The sequence below is a fragment of the Neopelma chrysocephalum genome, unplaced genomic scaffold (assembly GCF_003984885.1).
Source record: "Neopelma chrysocephalum unplaced genomic scaffold, ASM398488v2 Primary Assembly neopelma1_22, whole genome shotgun sequence".
Taxonomy (NCBI): Eukaryota; Metazoa; Chordata; class Aves; order Passeriformes; family Pipridae; genus Neopelma; species Neopelma chrysocephalum.
In genome coordinates, this window is record NW_020897689.1 from 20,909,762 (window position 1) to 20,933,308 (window position 23,547).

The 23,547-nt window shown below is 40.7% G+C and overlaps 1 protein-coding gene across 3 annotated transcripts in view; it reads right to left on the reverse strand.

Moving 5' to 3' along the window:
- Nucleotides 1-21,208, reverse strand: part of DSG2 (desmoglein 2) — a 38,842-nt gene extending 17,634 nt beyond the window's left edge. For 2 of the 3 annotated variants that reach the window (XM_027674670.1, XM_027674658.1), the window contains exons 1-14: nt 21,122-21,208; nt 14,869-14,904; nt 13,884-14,018; nt 12,764-12,922; nt 12,351-12,495; nt 10,987-11,147; nt 10,011-10,145; nt 9,682-9,867; nt 8,371-8,630; nt 7,398-7,540; nt 6,535-6,762; nt 4,358-4,588; nt 3,197-3,339; nt 1,834-2,172 (exon numbers count right to left, since the gene is read on the reverse strand). In XM_027674670.1, the coding sequence (XP_027530471.1) occupies nt 1,834-2,172; nt 3,197-3,339; nt 4,358-4,588; nt 6,535-6,762; nt 7,398-7,540; nt 8,371-8,630; nt 9,682-9,867; nt 10,011-10,145; nt 10,987-11,147; nt 12,351-12,495; nt 12,764-12,922; nt 13,884-14,018; nt 14,869-14,904; nt 21,122-21,166 (2,346 nt within the window). In that variant the 5' untranslated portion in view covers nt 21,167-21,208. Of the gene's footprint in view, nt 1-1,833; nt 2,173-3,196; nt 3,340-4,357; nt 4,589-6,534; nt 6,763-7,397; nt 7,541-8,370; nt 8,631-9,681; nt 9,868-10,010; nt 10,146-10,369; nt 10,436-10,986; nt 11,148-12,350; nt 12,496-12,763; nt 12,923-13,883; nt 14,019-14,868; nt 14,905-21,121 lie in introns of those variants that run through there. The other variant, XM_027674676.1, reaches the window with a different exon arrangement.
- Nucleotides 21,209-23,547: the final 2,339 nt, after the last annotated feature.

The following is a 23,547-nucleotide window of genomic DNA, read 5'->3' on the forward strand; positions in this document are numbered from 1 at the left end:
GTTGGTCTGAACCTGACAGCACACTTGAAGAGAAGAAAAATCTGAGATTAAATTGAAAACCTTTGATACTATCACCACTTGCTGCTGTTCCTTCCAGTAGTTGTGCCATTTGTGATACTGCTCCATATTCACACAGAGATTGTTTTAACTTAGGTCAGTGAATAAACTTCACCTCTAACTAGGGGTTTGTGGAAGAATCCCGATAGTGTGCCTGAGAGTATCCTAACATTTAAACAAACATTTAATGAGTACATGCTGACATGTTCTCACCTGCCATGGTCCTTTGCACTAGCACAACCTCCAGGATCACACCCAAGATGCCCAACAGCAAACAAATCAAGAAGTTGAATGGATTGGTAAGTATGGATATATAGTCCATCACGTAAATTCTTAGACTCTATGCAGGACACTTGGCAACACGGAGGGCTCATGGGTTCTGACTACAGTGCTTACAGGGTCAGCTCAGTCTGAAAGCAGTGTCTGCAATAGAGCTGCTGTGGTGCTAGCAAATATCTGTGTACATGCTTGTGTCAGCTCCAATTCCAGAAGTGAAGACAGCCAAATCCTCTGAGCCTGCTGAACCAGCTTTATGTAATATGGTTGCTGGTTTGTGCTCAGAACCACCCTTCTGCCACATTTTATGTTCTAGAGTTCATATTAGCTCAGGCCTCTGTGTAATGTGGTATATATCCAGACCCAAACCAACTCTATATGTTTATTTGCATTTGTTTCTGGGAGTAGGCACATGAACCAAGATTCTGCTACAAAAATTAGCATACATCTGAAACTATTTGGTTTGGTTACTTGTCTGTTTCTGCACCCTTATAATCTGAGATATTTTAGCCTCACAGAAGTTGTACAGAGTATTGAGTACGATCTCCCTCCTGCAGGACTTCATCGGGCAGCTATGCTTAAAGTATGTCTTAATATTAGGAAGCACAAAGACTGGAAGTAAAGCAGATTGCTACTGTTGCGTCTGTTCACCCAGAAAACCAATAGCTAGAGCGCTCCAAGACATACAAGTATCTAAAGCTCAAATCCTTCCCTGGCCTGAGGTGGTGATTCAAATCTGAACAGCTACTCCCCTGCAAAACCACATCAGCAGCCAGCTGGAAGGTGTTTGTACAGGTATGGAAGTGAAACTTTCACTACAAGCAGATCACCAGCCAAAAGACTAGTGATGTGCATTACACAAAGAGGAATAGTTGCAATGAGTAGCAACATCCTATTGGCCAATGGTTAGGTCAGTAAATAAAAAAAAATGTAGAAAAGAGATTGCAACATGTGCCTTACAGGCTTTTGATGAATGGCTCTTTACCCAGGCTATTGGGCAAACAGCAAGTCAGCTACTTTGAAAAGGCAGACCCACCCTCTGACGTTTGACATCTTTAGCTTATCTTTCCAAAACCTGCTCCATGGTAAAGTTTGTAGCTCTGACTCATGATGAGTCACAGGTGCCTTCCTACAGGCCAGTTTAACGTGCCTAAGTCCCTGAGATTTAGATCACCTAGTCTTTCTCATGGCTTTTTCCTGGACAATGGCCTCCTGGATCCCATTCCAAAGAACCTTCCTTGAGAGGAAGGTCTATTTGTGGGACACCTTGCAAGCACTCAGTGCTACAAGACCGAGCATTGTCATGCTCTAAGTCTTGCACATGAGGCTAATCCAAAAATCCTTAATGTCCCCAACTCCACATGCACACAACATTGGGCACTGTATCAAGACTGTTTATACACAGTTATCTACTCATCTGTGTTTGTAGTAAAATGAACAAAATTTCACAATGCTAAGTGTAAATATCAAAATACTGTTATTTTCGGGTCATATGCTTACGTCATTGAAGTAGTCTCTTAAAAATTCTTCATTCATAGCTCCTGCCGCTCCCACTGCAAGTCCTCCTCCAGACACCACTGTCTTGCCCTCTATACCTGCCATGCCTTCAGCCGCTCCAGCTGCCATGGCTCCATACTCGGCACTGGAAAGAAGACGTCTTTGCTCTTCCCATCTTTCCTTGGTAATAGTGTTGTGATGCTCTCCCACGTGAGAGACAGAGCTGCCTGCTGCTGTTACAGTTTCACCTCCACTCATTCCTCCCGCTGCTGCTGCCGCCGCTGCTGTTGTTGCTCCTTTTGAGTTTCCCAGTGCAGTGGGTGGAATGAAGCTTAGCACTGGCTACATAAATAAGACAAATTAAGATGTGACATGAAAGCTTTGCTGTCTAGCACATGGAACTCACCAAACCAGAGTGGGGCTGGGTGGGACCTGGGAGGGTGCTGTCTTATGACTTGTTTGAATTTGCACTTATACGTGTTGCTGCAAAGAGTGAAAGGTGTCCTGAAACAGGGTGCAGCTTCCACAACTGTATTCCCAAGGAGGATCATGGAAATGTTTCTACAGATCACTGTTTTCTTGAAACTTAGAGGATTGAAAGTGTAAAAAAAGAAAACAAACAAAAACAAAAACGAAAATACCAAAAAAAGGTTGCCCCTTTCTTTTTTCCTAGCAGTTTGGCTTCCCTGTTAATTATCTTTTAACATGATTTTGGTGTGAGCATTGGGCCTAAATCAAAGTCTTTCACCCTCTGTTTCTTTGTTATTGTGCAAAAGCATGTCAGTGTCATGCCCTTTTTTGGAAAACTTTGTTTTGTAGCATAACAACAAAGGGCAAACTTCTCTTGGCATTCACTGTTCCCTCTGCAGATTTGCACTTTTTTTCTGCCTTTCTCTTTCTTAATTAAGAATTTCCTCTGTTTAGGAAATACACAAGGAAGTAATTTAAAACACAGTCTTAAACTTTAAACCAACAAGAAGCTAAGCTTTATAACCCATGCTCTTTCTGCTTTACCATGCTCCCAAAGGGGTGAAGAACATTCCAGGCTTGCAAATGCAAATGTTTCACTCTCTATAGATTTGATGCTTTTCCCACAGTCCTATCTTCTGCTCAGATACCATCAACATTTGCTTGATTGTTTTCCCTATAGAAAGTGCTATGGTTGCTTTTTCTACAGCTGCTGGTGGAATTAATCTTCCATACATCCTTCACTGAGCCTCACAGGGTTAATTTTAATTAATGTTCATGTGTTGCTAAAATCTTCTGTAGAGCTTTAAAACATCAGCCTGTCATGTGGAAAAGGTATCAAGTGCCAAACTGAACACTGGAATAGAAATCAAAGAGAAATGCTATTAGGGATACATGCCTTCTCCTCAGGAGCTGCTCCTTCGCTGTTCCACTGACGCAGCATTGCTTCACTGTAGTCTGGTATTGCAGCAAATGTCTTTGCTCCACCAAATCCTATTGCTCCCGAGCCACAAGGACACAGCAGCAGTAACAATGGAATAACTATAGGGAAACAGAAGATTGCCATTAACTATGTGATTGTTAGGGCCTAAGCATACTAACAGCCAGTATAAGTATGGCCAGCTCCCATATTTAAATGTATCTTTAATGAGGTAGTGATCAGTATGAGGGCTGACAAGGACTGAAGACAGGTTCCTGAACAAGGCATTTACTAGATATGCCAGGTCAGTTTCCTAGAGAGTAAACTGACAATTAACACGTCAGGGCCTGAATCCTGCAGATGACCACACGTGTAGGTAGATACACTTCTATCAAAGATCTCATATACCAAACCCAAGCCCTGATATCACTGTACAACCTCAGCATTTCTAACTCCTCCTGTTCTTTTATTACTAGATAACAACATGGCATCACGTAAATTCCACCTTACCACTCCTTTCACTTGCCTTGAGTGTCGCCTGGGGAACTCAAAATAATCCACTTTCAGGAGCAGAGCATATTATTCCTGTGGCATGAACTTTGTTTTATCACAGTTAGATTGCTGCCAGCACAAGCAATAAATTATTGTGAGTTTAAATGTAGCACTGCTACATATGGCCATACCCTGACTATAAGTATTCGTCTCTTATTTTGAGCTTCTATTTTGTCTCACTAAAGAACAACGTCACATGCTGCTCTGAGCAAGGCAGCAGACCTGCAGTGACAGAGAAGAGAGTGGAGAATGCATTGTGGTTTGAGTAGGAAGAGTTAGGGCTCACCTGGGGACACGTGGGAACACTGAAAGGGTTCCTCACTGCTTCCCCACCTGTTATTTACAGCACCATAAACAAATATTAAAGTTGTTCATATTAATTTTAAAATGCACAGCTTGAAATCCTTTGAGGTTGAAATGCTGATATTACCAAAATTTAGTTGGGCATCTGCCATGACTTCCCACAAGACTAGGAGTTTACACAGAATATATCAAGATGATAAAACTTGGGAACTGGACTATTTCTTTCCTGATGCTTTGGAGACCATATTTACAGTACTTCTGAGATAACATGAAACAATTACTTACGCAGCAAAAGTAAAAATGCCAAGATGATTAGTGCAACTGCTGCTGGTCCCAGACCCACTGACTTATTGCCAATAAACTTCTCTTGGCACACGCTGTCATCTGTACACTCACAAACAGTCAACTGCAAAGACTGTGGTGCAGCACAGCTGAGGCCTTGGAAATCCTTTATTAGGATGGGAACTTCAGTTCTGCCTGGCTTCAGGTTTTGTGGTACAAGTTGTACGCTTGTGCCTGAGGCAGAAGTGGCCGGGGGCGGGGTTAAAGAAAAAGAAAAGACAAGAAATGAGTGGAGAGAAAATTGACTCCCATAAACTCAGTAAAAAAAAACTCCTTCACAGTGTCCCAACAAAGCCCCTCTAGCCAATGCAATGGAATTAAGTTTAATTAGCTGCTGCTATTTATAGTATATGTGCTTTTATTTTTATCAAGTAATTCACGCTGGTAACAAAGCAGCCATGCTCGCTTGCAGCCTCACATAATTTTGAAGTTTCACACCACCAGAGACTTACTATGGAAGTCCAATCACCTATATTGTATCAACCATAATATCCAGATAGGTAAAGGCTGAACTCAAAAAACCCCAGCTTCAATCTTTAGGAGATTAATCTATTGTAGCCACAGGCAGAGAACGGGGAGCCAACATAATACCTGCTCCTGTGGCTGCATCATGTCAGGGCCCAACTAGGCAGGAGATCACAGAATCAGAGAACGGGTAACATTGGAAGGGACCACAGTGGGTCATCGGATCCAACCTCCCTGCTCAAGCAGAGTCATACCAGAGCACATGGGAGAGAATTGTGTCCAGACAGTTCTTGAATATCTCCAGCAAAGGAGACTCCACAACCCCTCTGGGCAGTCTGTTCCAGTGCACAGTCACCCACACAGTAAAGAAGTTCTTCCTCATATTCAGGTGGAAATTCCGGTGAATCAGTTTCTGTGAATTGCTTCTTGTTCTAGTGGTTGGCATCACCGAGAAGAGCCTGGCCCCACCCTCCTGACACCCTCCCTTTAAGTACTCATAGGCATCGACGAGGGCCCCTCTCAGTCGTCTCTTCTTGAGGCTGAACAGGCCCAGATCTCTCAGCACTTTCTTGTAAGAGAGATGCTCCAGTCCCTTAATCACCTTTGTTGCCCTCTGCTGGAACTGCTCCAGGAGCTCCATGTCTCTCTTGCACCAAGGAGCCCAGAACCGGACACAGCACTCCAGATGTGGCCTCACTACAGCTGAGTAGAAGGGCAGGACGTGCAGGACCTCCTTGACCTGCTGGGAATGCTCTCCCAAATGCACCCCAGAATACCATTGGCTTTCTTGGCCTAAAGAGCACACTGCTGGCTCATGAACAGCTTGCTGTCTATGTCCAGATGATGTTCCCAGCTGCCAACGCTACCCTATTTGGAAAAGCTGTGATCCCTACAATTACTGCTAGTCTGGCTGCAAGCAAGGTGATGAAAGCTAAGATTCTTTCTTGGTCCTAAACTTGACCATTAGGATGGCTCTGCTGATTGCTTTGCAGTGTAGGATTGCAGAGGGCAAAATAATGAGTTTGAGAAGGAAAAAAAAATGTTTTCTGGTGCCTTGAATCTACCTGAAGCATTTCCTTTGAGCATTTTTTGGGCTGATATGAATGGAAATATAAGAAAATGCTAATTTAATTTTGAAATACTTGTTAAAATTATTTATGCTTTCTGCCTTGTTTTTGTTCCTATCATGCTGGACAATCTTTAGACAGGTTACACTGTATTTCTCCTTTTCGAGGTCCACTGTGCAGACAGATTTATTTATTTGTAAATTAGAGCAACTGCAGCCAGTAACACAACCACACCCCCAAGCTCAGTTTTAACAAAAAGCATCCTCCATCACTGCATGCTTTCTGTGATAAGATGGGGATAGCTTGATCCCAGTGGTAGCTATGAAATCCTGGTTACCTCATATGCGGCATCAAGCCAGGAAAAGATGGTCTGTCTAGCTGAGGGAAGACAACATGCCCCAGAGAACATGACTGTGCTTTTATAACCTCTAGAGAGAAGGGAGCAGAATGCAAGTGATGGTCTTAATGCCTGACTCCATATATAGGGGTTTTTTTGGTCTGAATCAGCCAAACTGTCAGTTTGCCTGGAATTAATAAATTACAACACTAAGACTCCAAAGAACTGAAAGTAAAAATACATCTTCTTACCATTTCTGGATGCAATTATCCATTTTTTTGCTGTTCCTTCTGGCTCATCAATGACAGTAAAGCTGAAGGGATCACTATTTGGGTAACCATCCAAATCATTAGCTGTAACATCAACTAATTTTGCATCTGAACACACAGTCTGCACAGGGTTCACAATAACTGGGCAGTTATCATTCTCATCTTGAACTTGAATGACAACTGTGCCAGTGACCGTTTTCTTAGGAAAATCTATAATTTTAAAATAAGAAAAATTAAATTTATTTGTGCAAAAAATTTAATCTTAAAATAAAAAACTTAATATTTTCCAAACCACCAACATTGCTGAAGTAAGTTGAAAGAGCTCTCCGTGGAGCTTCTGAGAGTAGTATTTCATTCCCAATAGTAATAAAAAATATTGACAAAGTTCTTCTGAAGGCAAGTTGTTTTCTTATTTTAACTTAAAAAAAATTTCCTCTATGGTTACACAGTAACATGTCGATTATAAATGGAGAATTCCAATTACATACACAAGAAGTTCAGGGAAGTTCTTTCTTGCTTAGTATTCTAGAAAAGTTGAGACTATGAAGTCTGCTAATTGGCATACTGAGATATTAGCAATTTCCACCCTGACAAGGGATGTTCCTATCAGACTTACCTTTGCAAAACTTTTACGAAACATTCACCTTCATCTAGTCAAAGAGGAGAAACAGGCACCATGGGAACCCGTTCCATGGTAATGAGTTGTCCGTGTCTCTCCTCTGAATACACAGCCTATGGGAAACTGCACTCGGTGCCTAACTTTAAAGATAGGCAGACTAAACCAACTATTGTTGTAGAAAGGCAAACAAATCAATTAAGGTGAAAAGAAAACCCTCTCAACTTACCAGTAGTTACACCCAACATGGTGATAGTGTAAGTGCCATTTACTACATGAGATGATTCGTAGTCGAGTTTTTTAGCAAGTCGGATTTCACCTGTGACTGAGTCTACAGTGATCCAGTTTGCTGGATCTCTTCCTTTCACATATCTGATAAAAATCATATATAAAGATGTACACAGTTATAATGAGGAAAACAAACATCATCAGAAAAAACATCTTTACAGTATGCTTACTCTTCATTTAAAGCAGAGATCAAATCCCTAGGTCTGAGGTCTGACGCTCCTGCGTAACTGTAATTGGTTTCAACTGTAAACCTATGCTGAATGTTGAAACCTGTTTTTTCCCCTAAAGCCAGGATTTAGGTGTGGAGAGATTACATAAAGTACACTAAGGGAGCAAGACCAAAAAGGAGAGGGAGGTGCACTGCTGGTCACTGTCTTCCCCTCCACCTCTGCTCTCAGCAAAAGCTGAGCATCAGCCCCCCAGGAGACACTGTACTACAGGCATGGGAGAGAGGGGCTATGCAACTCTGCTGTACACCATTGGTAAAAGCCATGGTGGTGATTCAATAACATTCTAGCTGAAGAGCTATGATTCACAATCCAAGCACACACATGCAGACATATCTATGGTATACCCTTTCTGTCCTACTGATTGATGTTTCTGCATATTTCTTCCTAAAGTTTTTGGAGACAGTGAAATCAGATGGGTAAATCTATGCTTGAAAAGTAGACAGGCATGACAAACACTGTGCAAGCATGTACAGCTTCAGCCCAAACACTCATGTCTCACCATGCACAACAAAAGAATATTGCATAATAGAATACTGAAGAAGATGATAATGATTTAGTTTAAGGTGTGAATTATGCTTAGTAGAAAATTCTTGCCTTTGAAATTATTTCAGTTCAACATGCACATTTTTACAACAAGATGCGACTTCTAACATACTCATTTATGATGGCTAAAAAAATCCTTACGTAATGCGCTCTGCAATTTTTCCGGTGTCTTCATCATAGGCTTGATACTGTCCAATAACCTGTTTTATCTGCAGTTTCTCACTTGCTCCAATAATTTTTGTGCCACCAGGGAACACAGGGCCTTCCTGCACATTAATCACCTTAATTTTGATTGGAATTGTTTGTGCTTTGTAACTGTGTTTAATTGACTTGTGGAACTCTGCCTTGTTTGTAACAACAATGCCCAAGTTTACACTTTGCATTTTTTCATAATCCAGCTCCTAGAGCAATAAAGAAAATAATAAAAATAAAAAAAAATTCAGAATTTGTCAGAATCTGATATTTAGACAGCATGCATACATTTAATATTTAAATAATACTGTAGGATCCTTATTTAAGTAATAAGGATGGAAGTATTTAAGCAATAAGGATGCTACAGTATGAAGAAGTTTGTTAACATGTTACTCTCACTCTTCTTATTTTTAGTGGATGACACCATAAGTACGGCTTTATATTATTGAACTAAAACTAATTTAAGGTACATGCAAGGAGTCCTACCATATTTTTTGCCTGTGCTTGCCGTGAATCAGTGCTCAATTACTTGTCTCTTCCAATTTTAAATTTTGGGTTTTTTTTAAACCAATGAATTTACTTAATAATGCTCATCAATTATTATTTTTTTTGACAATTAGCAGCTTTCAGATAAGGAAATCAAAGCCAAAAAAAAGAAAAAAAGAGGAAAAAGAAGAAAAAAAAGGAAAAAGAAGAAAAAAAAGAAAAAACGAAAAAAAAAGGAAGAAAAAGGAAGAAAAGGAAAAGGTACTTAAGGCACCATGCATCTTCAGTTCTTGTGGACTAAGGGAAAGTGAAATTTGTAAAATACACGCTTCCATTTATGGAAAATAGTTTCATAATTTCAACTTATGAATATTCATAAAACAGTCTGTAGCCCATGGCTCAGGTGTTGCCTCCACAGATAAGGTGTTGCCTTATCTGTGGCCAGGGGAAATAAAGAAATTTTATTTCTTTAAATATGTATACATCAGCAAGTTTACAGTATGTTAACACTGTTGCCCAAAGGACAAGGGAAGTCTGGGAACTTCTGGTCTACTAGATATATTGGATATCACACAGAATGAAAATGGAAGAGCTGGACAAAAATATTAATTTGCATAGAATTACTGAATACATAACAAAGAATATGACAAAGGAGGAGTGTCCACCATGTAAATGTACATTTTAGATGTTGACTGAATATATAATTTGTTTCTCAACTTAGATGGAATAAATTATTCTATTAATTACAGAAGAATCTGTAAAATCTATACTAACCTTTACAACAGTCAAAATTCCTTCATTTGTTTGGGTATCTGTTACTATACGGAAAAACCCATCTTCATTGCCAGAAACAAATGTAAAGTTTGCCAGCCAGTTATCAGAAAACTCTTCATCTTTGTCAAATACTTTTATTCTCATAATTTCCACATTTGCTCTGTTTTCTTCAATGCTTCCTTCAAACTGCAATCAAAAAACCACTCTTTAAAAGGATGTCATGATTTACCCCATTTCACCAGTGCAAGAAATTTTGCACAATGTCATATTAAACAACAGGATATTGTCAGGTGTAGGAACAAGCCAAAAATTGTGAGAAATGTACTTACTGTATGACTTTCAACAACAGGCAGATTGTCATTGACATCCAAAATCTTGATTTCTAAAGAACATGTTGCAGCATTCCCACCTAATTGACCACCACGGTCTTTTGCTTCCACCACCAAAGAATAGCTACTTTGTGTCTGTCACGATAAGAAAAAAGTGTTTAATCAAGGCTAAAAATTCTTTTCTCTAATATCTCTATTACATTTTTGTAATATCACTCATGGTTAATTATAACTCCTCTCTATCTAGAAGTACATCTCACATACAACCAACTTGACAGACTCTGCTGGAGTAAAACTGAGGCTTTGAAAAGGATATGGGACTTTTGCATCTTCCCCACAAAGAGTTAGACTGTACTTACATGGCAAAAGGAAAAAATTTCAGTGGCCATAAACAAGGACAGGACCAGTGACATCTGCATGTCAGGACAGGGCTAGAGGCAGAGCTGTGTCCCTCAGCTGCAGAGCCAACATCCCCATCCCCATCCCCATCTGCTGGCCAAGGAAAACTCTGCAAGCACAGGTGACATCGCTGGCAACACGTGGCTTTCAAACGCTATTTCACAGCAGCACCTGTCCTAATTCTTTGCACCTCGATTTGCATAGCAGGCTACAAAAATCCAGGTGCAATCAGCAGCTTTGCAGGCGATGGTCTGCACTGTGTTTGCCATATGCTCTCCAGCAGAAAGAAACGACCCCTTGCTTTGTGTAACTGCTGCCCTGACTGCACAGGAGGTAAAGAAAGCAACAACCACCGGGCTAGTGCTGTGCTAGGTAGGTGATGGGGGGAATACAACCTCAATCCCATCACCTCCTTCCCCAATCCCTGAAAAACACGCATCAAACAGAAAAAAGCTTTAATCCCAAGGAAGGTGAAAAAAGGTAAGAGGGCCAGCTCTTCACCCTGTAGGCTGAGCTGAAGGTGACACAACAGGCACCAGATCACTGCTTACAATGTAAAAATGGGAGGGATTTTTACCTCTCTGTCAAGATTTATTTTTGCTACTCGAACCTCGCCAGTATTCTTATCCATACTGAAAGCAGCGCTAGGGCTTTGGGACACAATCCTGAAAGCAATTTTGGAATTTAGGTTATTTGGTTCATCTGCATCTGTTGCATTTATCCTCATTACAATTGTACCTGGAAAAAGAAAACAAAATACAGTACTTGTTTATACAACCATGCACTGGCAAATATTTTTATTGTAATGTCAACAATAAATAATTTTGTTAGATGAACTGCACAATTGTCTGATGCTCTTGACTTTATTTATGTAATGAATACAGCTGCAGAAGTGTTCCTAAAACCAAAATGTACATGTAAAAAGTTTATCCTCCAGCCAAGAAAAAGATTGTATCCACATATCTGTAACTCACAGAATTCAATGCACCAATTAAACAACAGGTTGAATTTTCTCAATAATCCTGACAGAGCAGAAAGCATAAGTTTCTGAAAACGAGCTACATTTCCCTCACACAATATTCTAAAGGGAGCATTAATAATTCCTCTACCTCAACATTGTTAATACAATTGCTCTGTATTGATGCCCTCCAACAGCTTCACTGAAAATACATGGTGGTCCCCATGGTGCAATCCCTTTGTAACTCATGGCTCAGGGTTTTGTCCTCTGAGAAAGGGTGTCCCTCAGTGTCCAGTGCCCAGGTTTTAACATTAGCTGGAATTCATGCAAAGAGCCATTACATATAGCTGCTGCTGACTTGAAAGATTGCTGAGGTTACTCAGTACCTTACCCAAGAATTTGTTTCTTCAGATTATCATGACACTGAAATGGACACAATGTCAGGTATTTATTAGGTTGTTTTATTCCTTTTTCTTCTTGGAAATAATCTGTTGCTTATGTTTACTGATGTCAATAGAAAAATGGGTATTAACTTGTTCTTCAATGGTTATGGCACAGACATATGTGTTTAACAGCGAAATACCTCTCCAGCCCATAGATAAAGCAGGGCTTTGGATGAGCATGGCAGAGTGAAGTCCCTCCCAAACAGGCTGTGACTGCTAGGCCAGAAGGCAGATTGCATTTTCTGTGCAATTCCTCTTAAAGGACTCTGGTTCCTGGATTTGTGGAAGCTTTGATATCAAACCAAAGGTGTCACAAGAGGAAATATTGTTCTCTGTTGCCTTTAGGTGGACTCCCTTAATCATACCATACGGCTTAGCCTTGAATAAAAGCTTGCATTCAGACATGGATAATTTGGCTTATGTCAGCAAGATAATGTACCCTTGTTACTGCAGGTATACTGCTGAGAAGTGCATATTCACCTGTGCTCTTGCATGTGTTGGGAAAAGCTAAAGGAAAAAAAAAATCTAAAAATAAGTTACCTGTTTCGCTTAATTCTTCAATCGAACCAACAAAAACTTCATGTGAAAACACTGGAAAATTGTCATTTATATCCACAACTTTAATTGGGAGATCTATTGGCTCTTCCAGTTTTGCCCCATTCTTATCTAGCGCATGACCTCTGAGCTGATAATAACACAAACAGAAACAATAAGCACACCCAGTGAGTGACTGTAAACACATAAATGCATATGCAAAATAGAAATACATATATTATATATAACAAAATCTAGACATTATACAAACATATCATATATGCTTAGAAATAGAAGCATGCATACACACATAAATATCCAGAAATAGTAACAATATTTCAAGCAAACACATTTGAAGACAGTAAGTAAAAAAATGAACAGGAGGGCACTTATAAGGAAAAAATTAATTTTCAACTTACAAGCAGCATTGGAGTCTTTTCTCTGTCTACCCTTCCTGTTATGTTCAGGTCTCCAGTCTTTCCATTGATAACAAATAATCCATAAGGGGGTTCTGTTACTCCTTGACCAGATATAGTGTAAGTTACTACTATGCCTGTATCTTCAAGATCTGAATGTATCTAGCAGGAATATAACAGATTAAATAGCACTCAGTAAATAAAACCATGTATAAAAGCGTAATAAAATATTTTTGCTATTTTGTAATGAAGAAACAAAAGTAAATATTAAACACATTTCACTGCACTCCTTTGACTGTGGAGATGTTGAGATGAATGCAGGAAGAGCTGCATGTTCTGTTTGAGGATCTGGTTCAGGGAAATGAGAAACATCTGGAGCAGGGAGATGACCTAGAAGATCAGATCTAAGCTAGTGAATATGACCAGAATGGAGAAGTGACAGAGTAGAAGAAGAATGGTCAGTCCTGGAGATGAATAGGTAGAAGAGGTTGCATAGACTAGAGATTACACCCTTTCCCTGCTGTCAGAAAATACCCAAAACATTTGGAAAAGCACACGTGCACTGGGCCAGCACCACCATCAAGGGGCAGCCCCAGTAGTAAGTAACAGCCAGCTATGACTTGCAGTCACTTTGTATGCTGAAGTGACAGCTGTGGTGCATTCAGGTTTCAACACTGGCTCTGAACCAACTGCAGATCACTCTTGCACAAAGGATAACACCTTGGTCACTTTTAGCTCTGTTTCCTAAAAGACTAGGCATATATAATCATGCTCTATTTACACCCTCCTGCCCAATCACCACCAGCAGATTTGGGACCCGCTTGCCAAGTTCAACCACAGCTGAGTAGGGGTGGTGGAGTGGAAAAGCTCAAAGATATTGCATTCCCAAAAGTTTAGTGAAAACTGGGGTTGGGAAAAGATGAGACTGAGCCAAATCAGGCTTCATAAGTAACACATCTGATGAAGGAAGGAAACAGAAGGAAATGTGGCAACCTTCAACTGACATCCAACAGTCCTTTAAAATTAAAGAAATACTTGTGCATGTATTTAGGGCAGCCACCACCCTTATTTTACATTTTAATCTCTATTTTTATATCTATTCCGTATTAATCTCTTTTCTTACTCTAGCAATTGGATTCTTATAGGAATTGTCCTCTTCCTCCCGTATGAAGGCTGGAGGGACTGTCCATTCTCGCTTCTGCCTGACTAGGCTGTTGGGATGAGACAACATGCCACTCTTGTCATTTCGATTATAAACCTGTGAAAAAACAAGACTGAATGTCAGCATTTCAGATAAATGCTTTATTGCTTCTGTCTGAATAGCTTTTGCACTTCCAATAGCTAGTGACTTCAAAATTGTGGAGCAGCATCAGCCTTTTCAGTTACAATCTAAGAGCTCCTCAAGTTGTTTGAAGAGGGAAACTACACTAGTCTTTTCATCAAGACAGAAGCAGGTAAGACATGCTTTAAATATATGAGCAAGTTCCCATGACCAGGGGTTGGTGAAAATACATCTGATCAGGAAGATTTCAATGCTTGTCATCAGATGTGGGAAAAATTTGGCACTAAGGTTGTTCTGAACCACCATTTCTCCTTATCACTGCGTTTACCATCCCACCAATGCTGCCATGTACTCAAACTTCTCTCTGAAACAGAATAAGTGAAATATCAGGCCTCAGTTCAACTCACTCAATGCCTCTGCTATCCTTGCTTAGCTACCCCTCCTTGTCACTCTGCATGACACTCATCATCCTTCTGTCCAGCTTAGTCTCTACTGTCTCTGTTGGCTTCCAATTAACATCTGGAAACATTTCCAATTAACATATGCAATAAAATAGTGGTTGTTTTCATTTACAGAAACGTTATCTACAAACTTAATATTCTAGGGGAAGTTTTCTCAAAGTTCAGTGCCACTCAGTGTGACGGATGTAGGAGTCTATTCACTTAATTTCAGCTTTCATTTCTTTATCCATTACGCAGCTTTCACATTTCAAAAAATGGTAAAATTCAAGATATTTGTCAACTGATTTAAGACATAGCTTTGTCACTTTGCTCAGAGAACACTTCTTTGGGCATAGATAAATAAAAAGATTTCCATTGTATCCTACCTTCACGTAGAGTCCATTTCCACAATTCAAACAGATCTGCAATGGAAATTATGATAAACATTATTAATTCTATGTCACTTTAGCAGTACTAAAACTTAACTGACATGACCTCCCTCATAAGAACAGCAAAGACATAAGGAAAAGGCTTCTGATCTCTATAAATTGATATTTATTATTTACCCATAACAGCTTCTGAAAAATTCACCCATGACCATTGACATTAAAAACACATACTATAATAAAATAATTATTAATTTTTCACTTTTCTTCCATCATGGAACAGATTATAAGAAATTAGTAATTTTTTTTCTAAGGAACGTAGACTTTATAGTAGTTTTCAAACAGCCATTCCTTAGTGCTAAATAACACTTCATAATTCTAAACTGATGAGAATTTGCTATTGATTGGAGCAAGTACTGGTTGACAGCAGCACTCCAGAGGAGATCCCTCTTCTGGGCAAACCATGGATTTGTGACTGTGGCGGGTTACCAATCACATCAGAGAACAAAAGAGGATAAATAATATTTAAAGGCAAGGACTAACCAAAAACATCTGAGGTGTACATGACTTAGCACTGTGTTGGGAAGATAAATGGTATACATGCATCCTGTATTTAAACATGACAGAGGCATGTGCATGCTAGCAAGAAAACCACACTTGCTCTGACAAAAACCTTACAAGCCAACATGCAGTATTGCAACTGCCCACCTCTACAGGCACCAGGACAGCCCAGGACAGCTACACTTCAGTTAGGTGCCGAATCCCAGCTGGAAGGAACTGAAGCTGCAGCCAAATTACCAGAGACCTCATGTTTATGTCTGCTCTCCAAGCATCAAAGACTCTGCAAGTACCAACATCCCTCAAACTGCAAAAAATGTAGGTGTTGGGAAACAGCACCAACAAAACGCAGGCTATTACAGAAGATGAAACCTACAAATCAAGCTTTTATGCTTTGTATAGGTAGAGAATACTGCTATTATTCTCAAAACTATTACTACCTACTGATTAATTTTTTGGGCATGCCACTGCTTAGGCAAAGCAGGCTCAGAAAAGGTGATTTTCTACCCAAATAAGTCAAGGAGTATTTCTTTATATTCCCTTTGACTGGTTTCTAGTCTGTTGACTGGGTTCTGCCTATTTGCCTATTCCTCCCTCTGACTCAGCCTTGAGTACTGAATTGATGACAGCTTTTTTTTTAAAAAAAAGATCTTATCTCTTCCCCATACAATTCAGCGGACTGTGTTGAGCAATACAGTAGAATTCTGTTTCAACTTACACAACAAAACTCTTTTTCAAATGATAATTTTCCCAATGAATATATTCTGAAGACAAAAAATAGCAAGCAGTAAGTTCCCCAATGGATATGCATCATGAAGGCTACAGGATCTTACACCTTAGACCAAGCTGTTTTCATGAATATTCTTAGTCTTATTTTGTTTTATTAATTATATGGATTTCCAAAATTTATTTTTATGAATGGGATTATACCAGCAAGAGTGACAGAAAAATTTTGCTTTATAGTCAAGATATTCCAACAGAAGCTACAACTCTTTTCGAAGGTGTGGCTGAGTGTTGGAACAGGCTCCCCAGGAAGTGGTCACAGCACCAAGCCCGACAGAGTTCAAGAAGCATTTGGATGATGCTCCCAGGCACATGGTGTGACTCTTGGGGATGGTCCTGTGAGGAGCCTAAGGGTTGGACTCGATGATCATTGTGAGTTCCTTCCAACTCAGCATATTCTGTGATTCTGTGAATAATTGTCAAGATGTCATCGGAAACATCCTTGGTTGTTCTTACTGTTAAACTGAAGAAGTGTTTCTGTCTCAATACTGAATGAACATAAGAGGTATGTGGTGAGAAGCTTCCTTGCATTGGAAACTTGAGAGTATCCAGTATAAACAAAAGCGTCCGAAGTTCAAGAATAAGCAGATCTTCCACTGAGATGCATATCAAGAAAGTGTAGAAAATTCCATCAGTCATTACAAACAGAAAGTCTTTCATTAAGACAAGTAAAAGTAAAAATCAATTTGTTTACACAGTAGCAAATGGCTTCAAAACATTGTAGTTTAATGCTAAGATAGTAAAAAATACTTTTGCTCTTGCACTTTTCAATCTGTAGTCCACACAGAGCCTCATAAAGGACTTACAAGACACCTACAAAAAATGTTTAAGAATGGCAATTTTATTTACAAGATGCATAAATAAATGTGGAACAAATATATAAAGGGATCTCACATTTTTACTGAAATTTTTTAAAGGTTCCAAAAATTTTAAATAGGAAAAAAAGCACTTTTCACTGACATTTTCTTCAAGGACAAGTGAAATGTCACATATTCAACAGGCATTAAATTCCAAATTTCTCCCCTGTTTATAATATCCTATAGTTGCCTTCTGTTAAATGGCTTAGTAAGAGTAAGAAAGCTCTGTCTGTCATTCGTTGTGGATCATGGCCTTGGCACAAAACCCAGACATCTACTGATGACACCTGTTGATGACAGAGCTGAGAACGCATTGTCAGAAGAAAACTGGATGGTTACAAAACGCAAGGTGGAAAAAGTGAGGCCTGAAGTAACAAAATTGGAACGAAATACTACAGGATAGCAGCAGTAATCAGCAAGAGGCCATGGGAAAGAAGGGAGGGACTGCTGTGCATAGGACGTGCAACGCTGCTCTTGCCCAAATTGCTGTTCATGTATAGTCAGGAAGTGACTAAAGGACAGATTTTCAACATACAGCTTAAACTGTAAAGATATAAAGACTGAGTAACCAAGAAGGTACGTGTCTGTATTCACTACACCATGAAACAGTAATTCCTAGAAATGTGATCTTTCCTGTATGCTCTGTGTTGGGAAATTTGGAGCTTGTACCTTCCATGAGTCAGTTTGGTGTTGAAGATGATGGACAAGTGAAGACCTCAGAGAAGCAAGCAAGGGGGACCATCCAAGGTTATCTACTAGTACATCTCCTGGCCCTGTTGCAAGACAAAGTACATCCAAGGGCTTCCTGACAACTGCTTATCCTGTTCTTAAAAATGAGTGATGGAGGTCCCTCAGCCTCACTAACCTAAGGTGGTGCCTAGACAGCCTTACAGATGGAAAGCCTTCGTTAATTTTTATCTTCATTGTATTATCCTAATTTTTAGCTCTTTGCAAGTTGACCATATTGCTGCTTGCATGAGATTCAGTTTCAGAGTAAGGCACACAAATTTATGTGTATAAATAAAAGCTAAGTGCCTAAACTTCTGTTATAATAAGCAGAAATATAGCCAATACAAAGAGATCAAAGTGCAGTTCAACTTGCCCCAAAACCAGCCCATATCTACTTCTCTCTATGCACTACTGACTGTAAGTATGTTTAATTTGTAAGCCCAGTATGGGAGAATTTCTAGATCAAAGAAGTTCACACTGAGATCCCAACACTACACAACCTGTGTTTTGATGGTTTTCCTTCAGAATAGAATTAGCCTGGTCCCACAGATCAAACATCCACAAGCAGATTGATGCATCTCCCAACATATATTTTATCTCTCCCAGGAGAGATAAAATTCACACTCTGGAAATTTGCTTCGAAAGCACAATTTGATCCAACCAAACAGGTGCACTCAGCATCCACTGCATCTCCATTTACCATAACAGAAACTCAAACACCTATATCGAGATGTCGACAATGCTCTCACTGTACAGTGCAATTCCCTTTTCTTCACAATTAACCTTTCATGTATCTGCAAACTTACATCTTACTCACTGTCTTTTCTCAGTTCTCGGTTCTTTAATTTCCCTTCAAAAATCATAAAGCACAATTTTGTGGCTTCAGATTGCATTTTTTCACTTTCCTCTACTCTCTCCTGGACAGATTCACTTTATTCTGAAGTCTGGTATCAAAAATAACACACCACTTTAGTTCAATAGGATGGATAAAATAGCAGATCTTATGAATTTCTCAGCTGCCTTCAGACCTCACCATAGCAGTTTCCCCCGCTTTTTGGAACAATATTAAAATGTTGAATCAATGCACAGATGCTTGTAAATAACTTTTACCATGTTTCAACATGTTACTGGTAATAGAAGCTAGGTTGCTTTGAATTAGCTCACCTTTGCTCTTTGTAAAACTAAGTATCATGTTGTGGTATTTTTTATTTAACTTGTTTCTATGACTTCTGAAAATTAACTGCTACTGGCTCTGACATTAGTGATCTAACATACTCAGCCTGAATTTCACCATACCCAGACTACGTCTAACATCCCAAACATCAATGAAGTACAATCTGAGGAAGACATTCAGAGAATAAGTAAATTTTGCTACTCCTGTAGTAAGATTCATACATCTCTGTCAACTCTTCTTTCACTCAAATGCAGGAAGTGTTCTAAGATTTCTTCTCTTGAAGACATAATATCCACCCTCTTTAGAAAATGACTGAGAAACTTCCCAGTCTAATAATCCTTGATAGCCATGCCCGCCTGGCAGGCTCATGGCTCTGGGTGTGTGCCCTGGACATGCACCAAGTCAAGCCCAACCCTACGGGTGCACTACCATTCAGCACACCCAAACATTCCTGGAGAAGGGTCAGAGGCAGGGACCAGGGGAAATCTGCCGTGACCTCTGTGAGGTACCCAGGGATGATGATACAGGGAGGCAGCCTGCAGGCAGGGAGGGAGCATCGAGAGATACTTCCAGGAAAAACTGGGAGAGGAAGAACTTACTATTTTTGTTGTGTCTAAGATAGAAGATGCTTTGAGAAGACACTACTTTTAGACTAGCCTTGTTTTTCAGCAGTTTCTTAAGATTAATAAGAAATAAATGACGCTAATCTGAAACCCTCAAAGAAGCAACTTGACTTTCTGCCACATGAATGGCTCTGTCCAGATCAGGAAAAAAAAAGTAAATCAAAAAACCAAAAGTGCAAAACCCAGCAGTGCCTCTCTCTTTCTTCTGACACCAACCAAGGCAGCCTTATTTGCTCTAATATTCTATCCAACAACGAGGCTTTTAGGCATCAAACTGAGTTGACTTTCAGTACACCATACCCTGCCCCAGTTTTAGCTGAGACTGAGGATGATGAGAATTGAGAAAAATCATTTTCTTCAGGCAAAACTAGCAGCATCTTGAGCCAGTGCAAGCCTAATAAAATGGATGATGGTGTGGTTTCAGGTATTACACAAAGAATCGGTGAAAACTTTTGCACAAGTAGCACTCCACAGGTTTTCCATTTTTCTTTTGGACAAAATGAGGGTTAAACATTTTCCAACCAAACTGTAACTCCCAGTTTGCTGTAAAAAAACAGGGTTAACTGTTGCCGGCTGACTTGTGGACAACCATATGCCTATATCAAAGTTATCAGACAACAGTTCTCCAGATAGCAAATCTGATTTTGCAGGATCTCAAGCTCAGGGAGCGAGGTTCCAATCCTCAACACCTTCCATCCTCGCCATGCAACGAGCCATTACAGATCTCTGTTCAGCAGCTCAGGGCACAGCCCAGGGCCTGGCCTCCACCCGCACCTTTGTGTGAGTGGTGGCAGCCCAACTTCCGCAGGCATTCTGCCAGCCTGGAAAGGTGAAAAGCAAAAGAAAATGCCGCAGATATGACAGAGAGCTTGCTGTAAACCAGCTAGAAACACCTAGAAAGCATCAGTCCAAATCCAACAAACCAGGTGTTTTGGTCTCAGCGTGTTATGTGACAGCCCTTGCTTTTAGCCTGAAAAAGTATTTCATAGGATGGAAGTTCTAAAGGCTGATGGCTGAAAAATAGTGAGGGCGGGGGGGCAGGAAGCCTGAAGTGTCTTGGATTATTAAGGTAGTAATTTCTCTAAGGCGATAAAGACTTCCAAACTTTTTGATTCGTATTCCCTCCTGGCACTATTCCCTCAAAAGGGTAGTGCAATTTATCAGTACAGATAATATGCTGAACACGAAGACGGCAACAATGTAAACTCTTTCACTATGTTCCTGTTCCTCCCAGCGCCTGAGCAACCCCACCCATCCCAGGTACCGTTCCTGTCGGGATTTTCTACCTCCACTTGCTTTCGGGCAATCAAATGGCGATGGCTTTTATCTAATTCCCAAAGAAAGGAAGAAAACTCGTTCCTAGCCACAGGCAGGCCGGTGGTGGGAAGGCTGCCAAACCCCGACGGGAACGCCTCTCCCCGGCGGCCGCACACAAGCCCCCCGCGGCGGTACCACCTCCCGCGCCCCTCTTCCCGCACAGCAACCCCCGCCCCGGTACCGGGGGACCCCCGCGCCATCCCAGGACTCACCAGCAGCGCCAGCAGCCGCACGGCCGCGGCGGGGCCCCGCGACATGGCCACGGCACTCCGCCCGGGACACACCGGGTCACCTCCTCCGGCCGCCCACCGCGGAAATGCCGGCGGCCCGTCCAGGGGCGCCCAAGTATCCGCGGGTGGGTGGAGTGTGCCGGGCGGGAGCCGCGCCGGGAGGGGGCAAGTGGCACCCGGCCCCGAGCCCCGCCCGTCCCGTCCCACCCTCGGGGAGCCCGTCCCGCGGCGGCGGGTCCCGTCCGCCCCAGCGAGCTCCGCCCGCGGAGCCTAGGAGGGACGAGGCGGTGCCGCCAGCGCAGCCCTCGGGAAGGTGCGGCTGGGCGCCCCAAGGGTTTCCAAAGTTTGCGTTTTATTTCCCCCCTTCCGCCACGGGGAGCGAGCCGGAGCGTGCAGGAGGCATGCAGGGCAGCTGCGACAACAAACTAATAAACTAACGAGCAACTTATAGAGGGAGCCCAGTCTCATGGGAAAATAAAATTGTGAGCTTTTTTAGTACGGCCGTCCCTGTAAGCCTCATTTTTCTGCGCTCCGAGCCATACCCTTCCTACTCTTATCTGGCAGAGATCTTTACTGGATACACCCGATTAATTGATGCTTACGAAGGCATAGCTGATTCTTCGTGATGACGAAATAATTAAATGTGCTTCTCGTGCATCCTCTCTTCTTTGAAGCAGTTACCTAGTTAATCTTTCCAGGATCATAGTCAATTGTGGTAAGTAATTTCTGAAGCCGCTCGTTGTGATACTATTGGTGATACTATTAGGGCTCGGAGAGGGGAACCAGCCGTATGGGAGTCCTTCCAATCACATTATGTCTCTTTATTACATGTTGCAACAGTGCACAATAAATAATTTCATATTGTGTGTGATGTCAGTTGCAACAATTATAATATCCATGGGCATCACAAGGGAAACAGCTTTACCTCACAAGTTATTCTGAAGGTTATGTATATCTCTTTGTGTTATTTACTTAGAATATCATAATTTAAAGAATTTGCTGATACCCCTGCATTAAAAAAAAATTTCTTAATTTAAAGAAAACAAAAGGCATAGACAAAAAATATATGTGAAACAGTATTAAGGGTTCTTGGATTCTTTCTTTGTTCTGACACTAAAGCATTGCGCTGGACTGATCACTTTGTAACCAAACAGAACTGTGTACGTTCACACAACAGAACACCCTGAGATCCTTTGAGGATCTTCTTCAGGGTGTCAAGGTGTAGTTTGGTATAAGTTTAACAGCTGATGTAGCTACCATAGCTAATGTTAGTAGAAGTACTGTGAAGTTCTCTTATTCCTGCTTGAGATAAGTGAGGCAGAGCATGTCTTAATTGGTTCATATTACACCCCTTTAATTGGGTGATTTAGAATTAGGTTCTGTTTTCAGATGTATATTAAATTTCCTAGACTGATGGTTAAGTATTTATTAACATGAAAAGACTGTAAGAGAAGAACCTTGATTTGGAACTTTCTTCTTAATCTGCAAGTTGCTTTGTGGAATTCTGAAACAGATTTTAGTTGCCTATCCAACACATTGTTAATGAGGTGATAGTATATATATAGTTACAACTGCTGGTCAATTTTTAATGCTGATATGGTGGAGTAAAAAGCTAATTTAATTTCTTTTGAAAAATCCTTAACATTGATTCCCCTTTGAAGTTACCCATGTGTTTACAGGAGGCATTAATAGAATCCTCTCTTCTTTCCAGAGCTCAATAGCCACAATTATGCAAATTGTTTTGCCAGAGCTTAGATGTCTCTTCTTATGTTGCTTATAATTTTAGTGTGGGTCAGCTACATGTCTTACACATCCTAGAAGAACCTCAGTCATCATAAAAAAGTTTAGGGCTTTTTTTTTTTTTACTTAGTCCCCTTGTATGAAAATCTTCTATTACTCATATTTTACAGAAATAATTTGCCTGCTGTTATGAAATGAATGTCAAACAGTATCGACTTGTTTTTTAAACAGATAGTAAGTGTGTCAGCAACCACTGAAGCCGAATTTCTTTCTGCCTTTCCTTCACTTTAACCTGGCAGCAGCTAAACACTCCTCCTCCCACAACCAGGCTGCAGTTCTGCCCCTACAATCAGTTTGCATGGGAGGTTCCACTGAACATTAGATTTTTGTTTTCCCTCTGGAGACAGCAGCAGTTCAGAGTTCACTGACATTGCAGAACAAAGAGGAAGTTCATCTTTGCTTTTCAAACCAAAAAAGCAGCTGAACCCTTTCTTGCTGCCTGGTGAGGAGAGGAGTTTTCCAAGGTGTGAGGCATGTACAAGGCTGCTCTTGTCTCAGAGTACAAACATCTGTCTAAATTCTCTTGATAAGCTTTTAACAGCAAATAAGTTATCATCTAAAACAACAACTTTTCTCGGGAGGGAGAGTGTTTGCTTTCAGGAATGGTA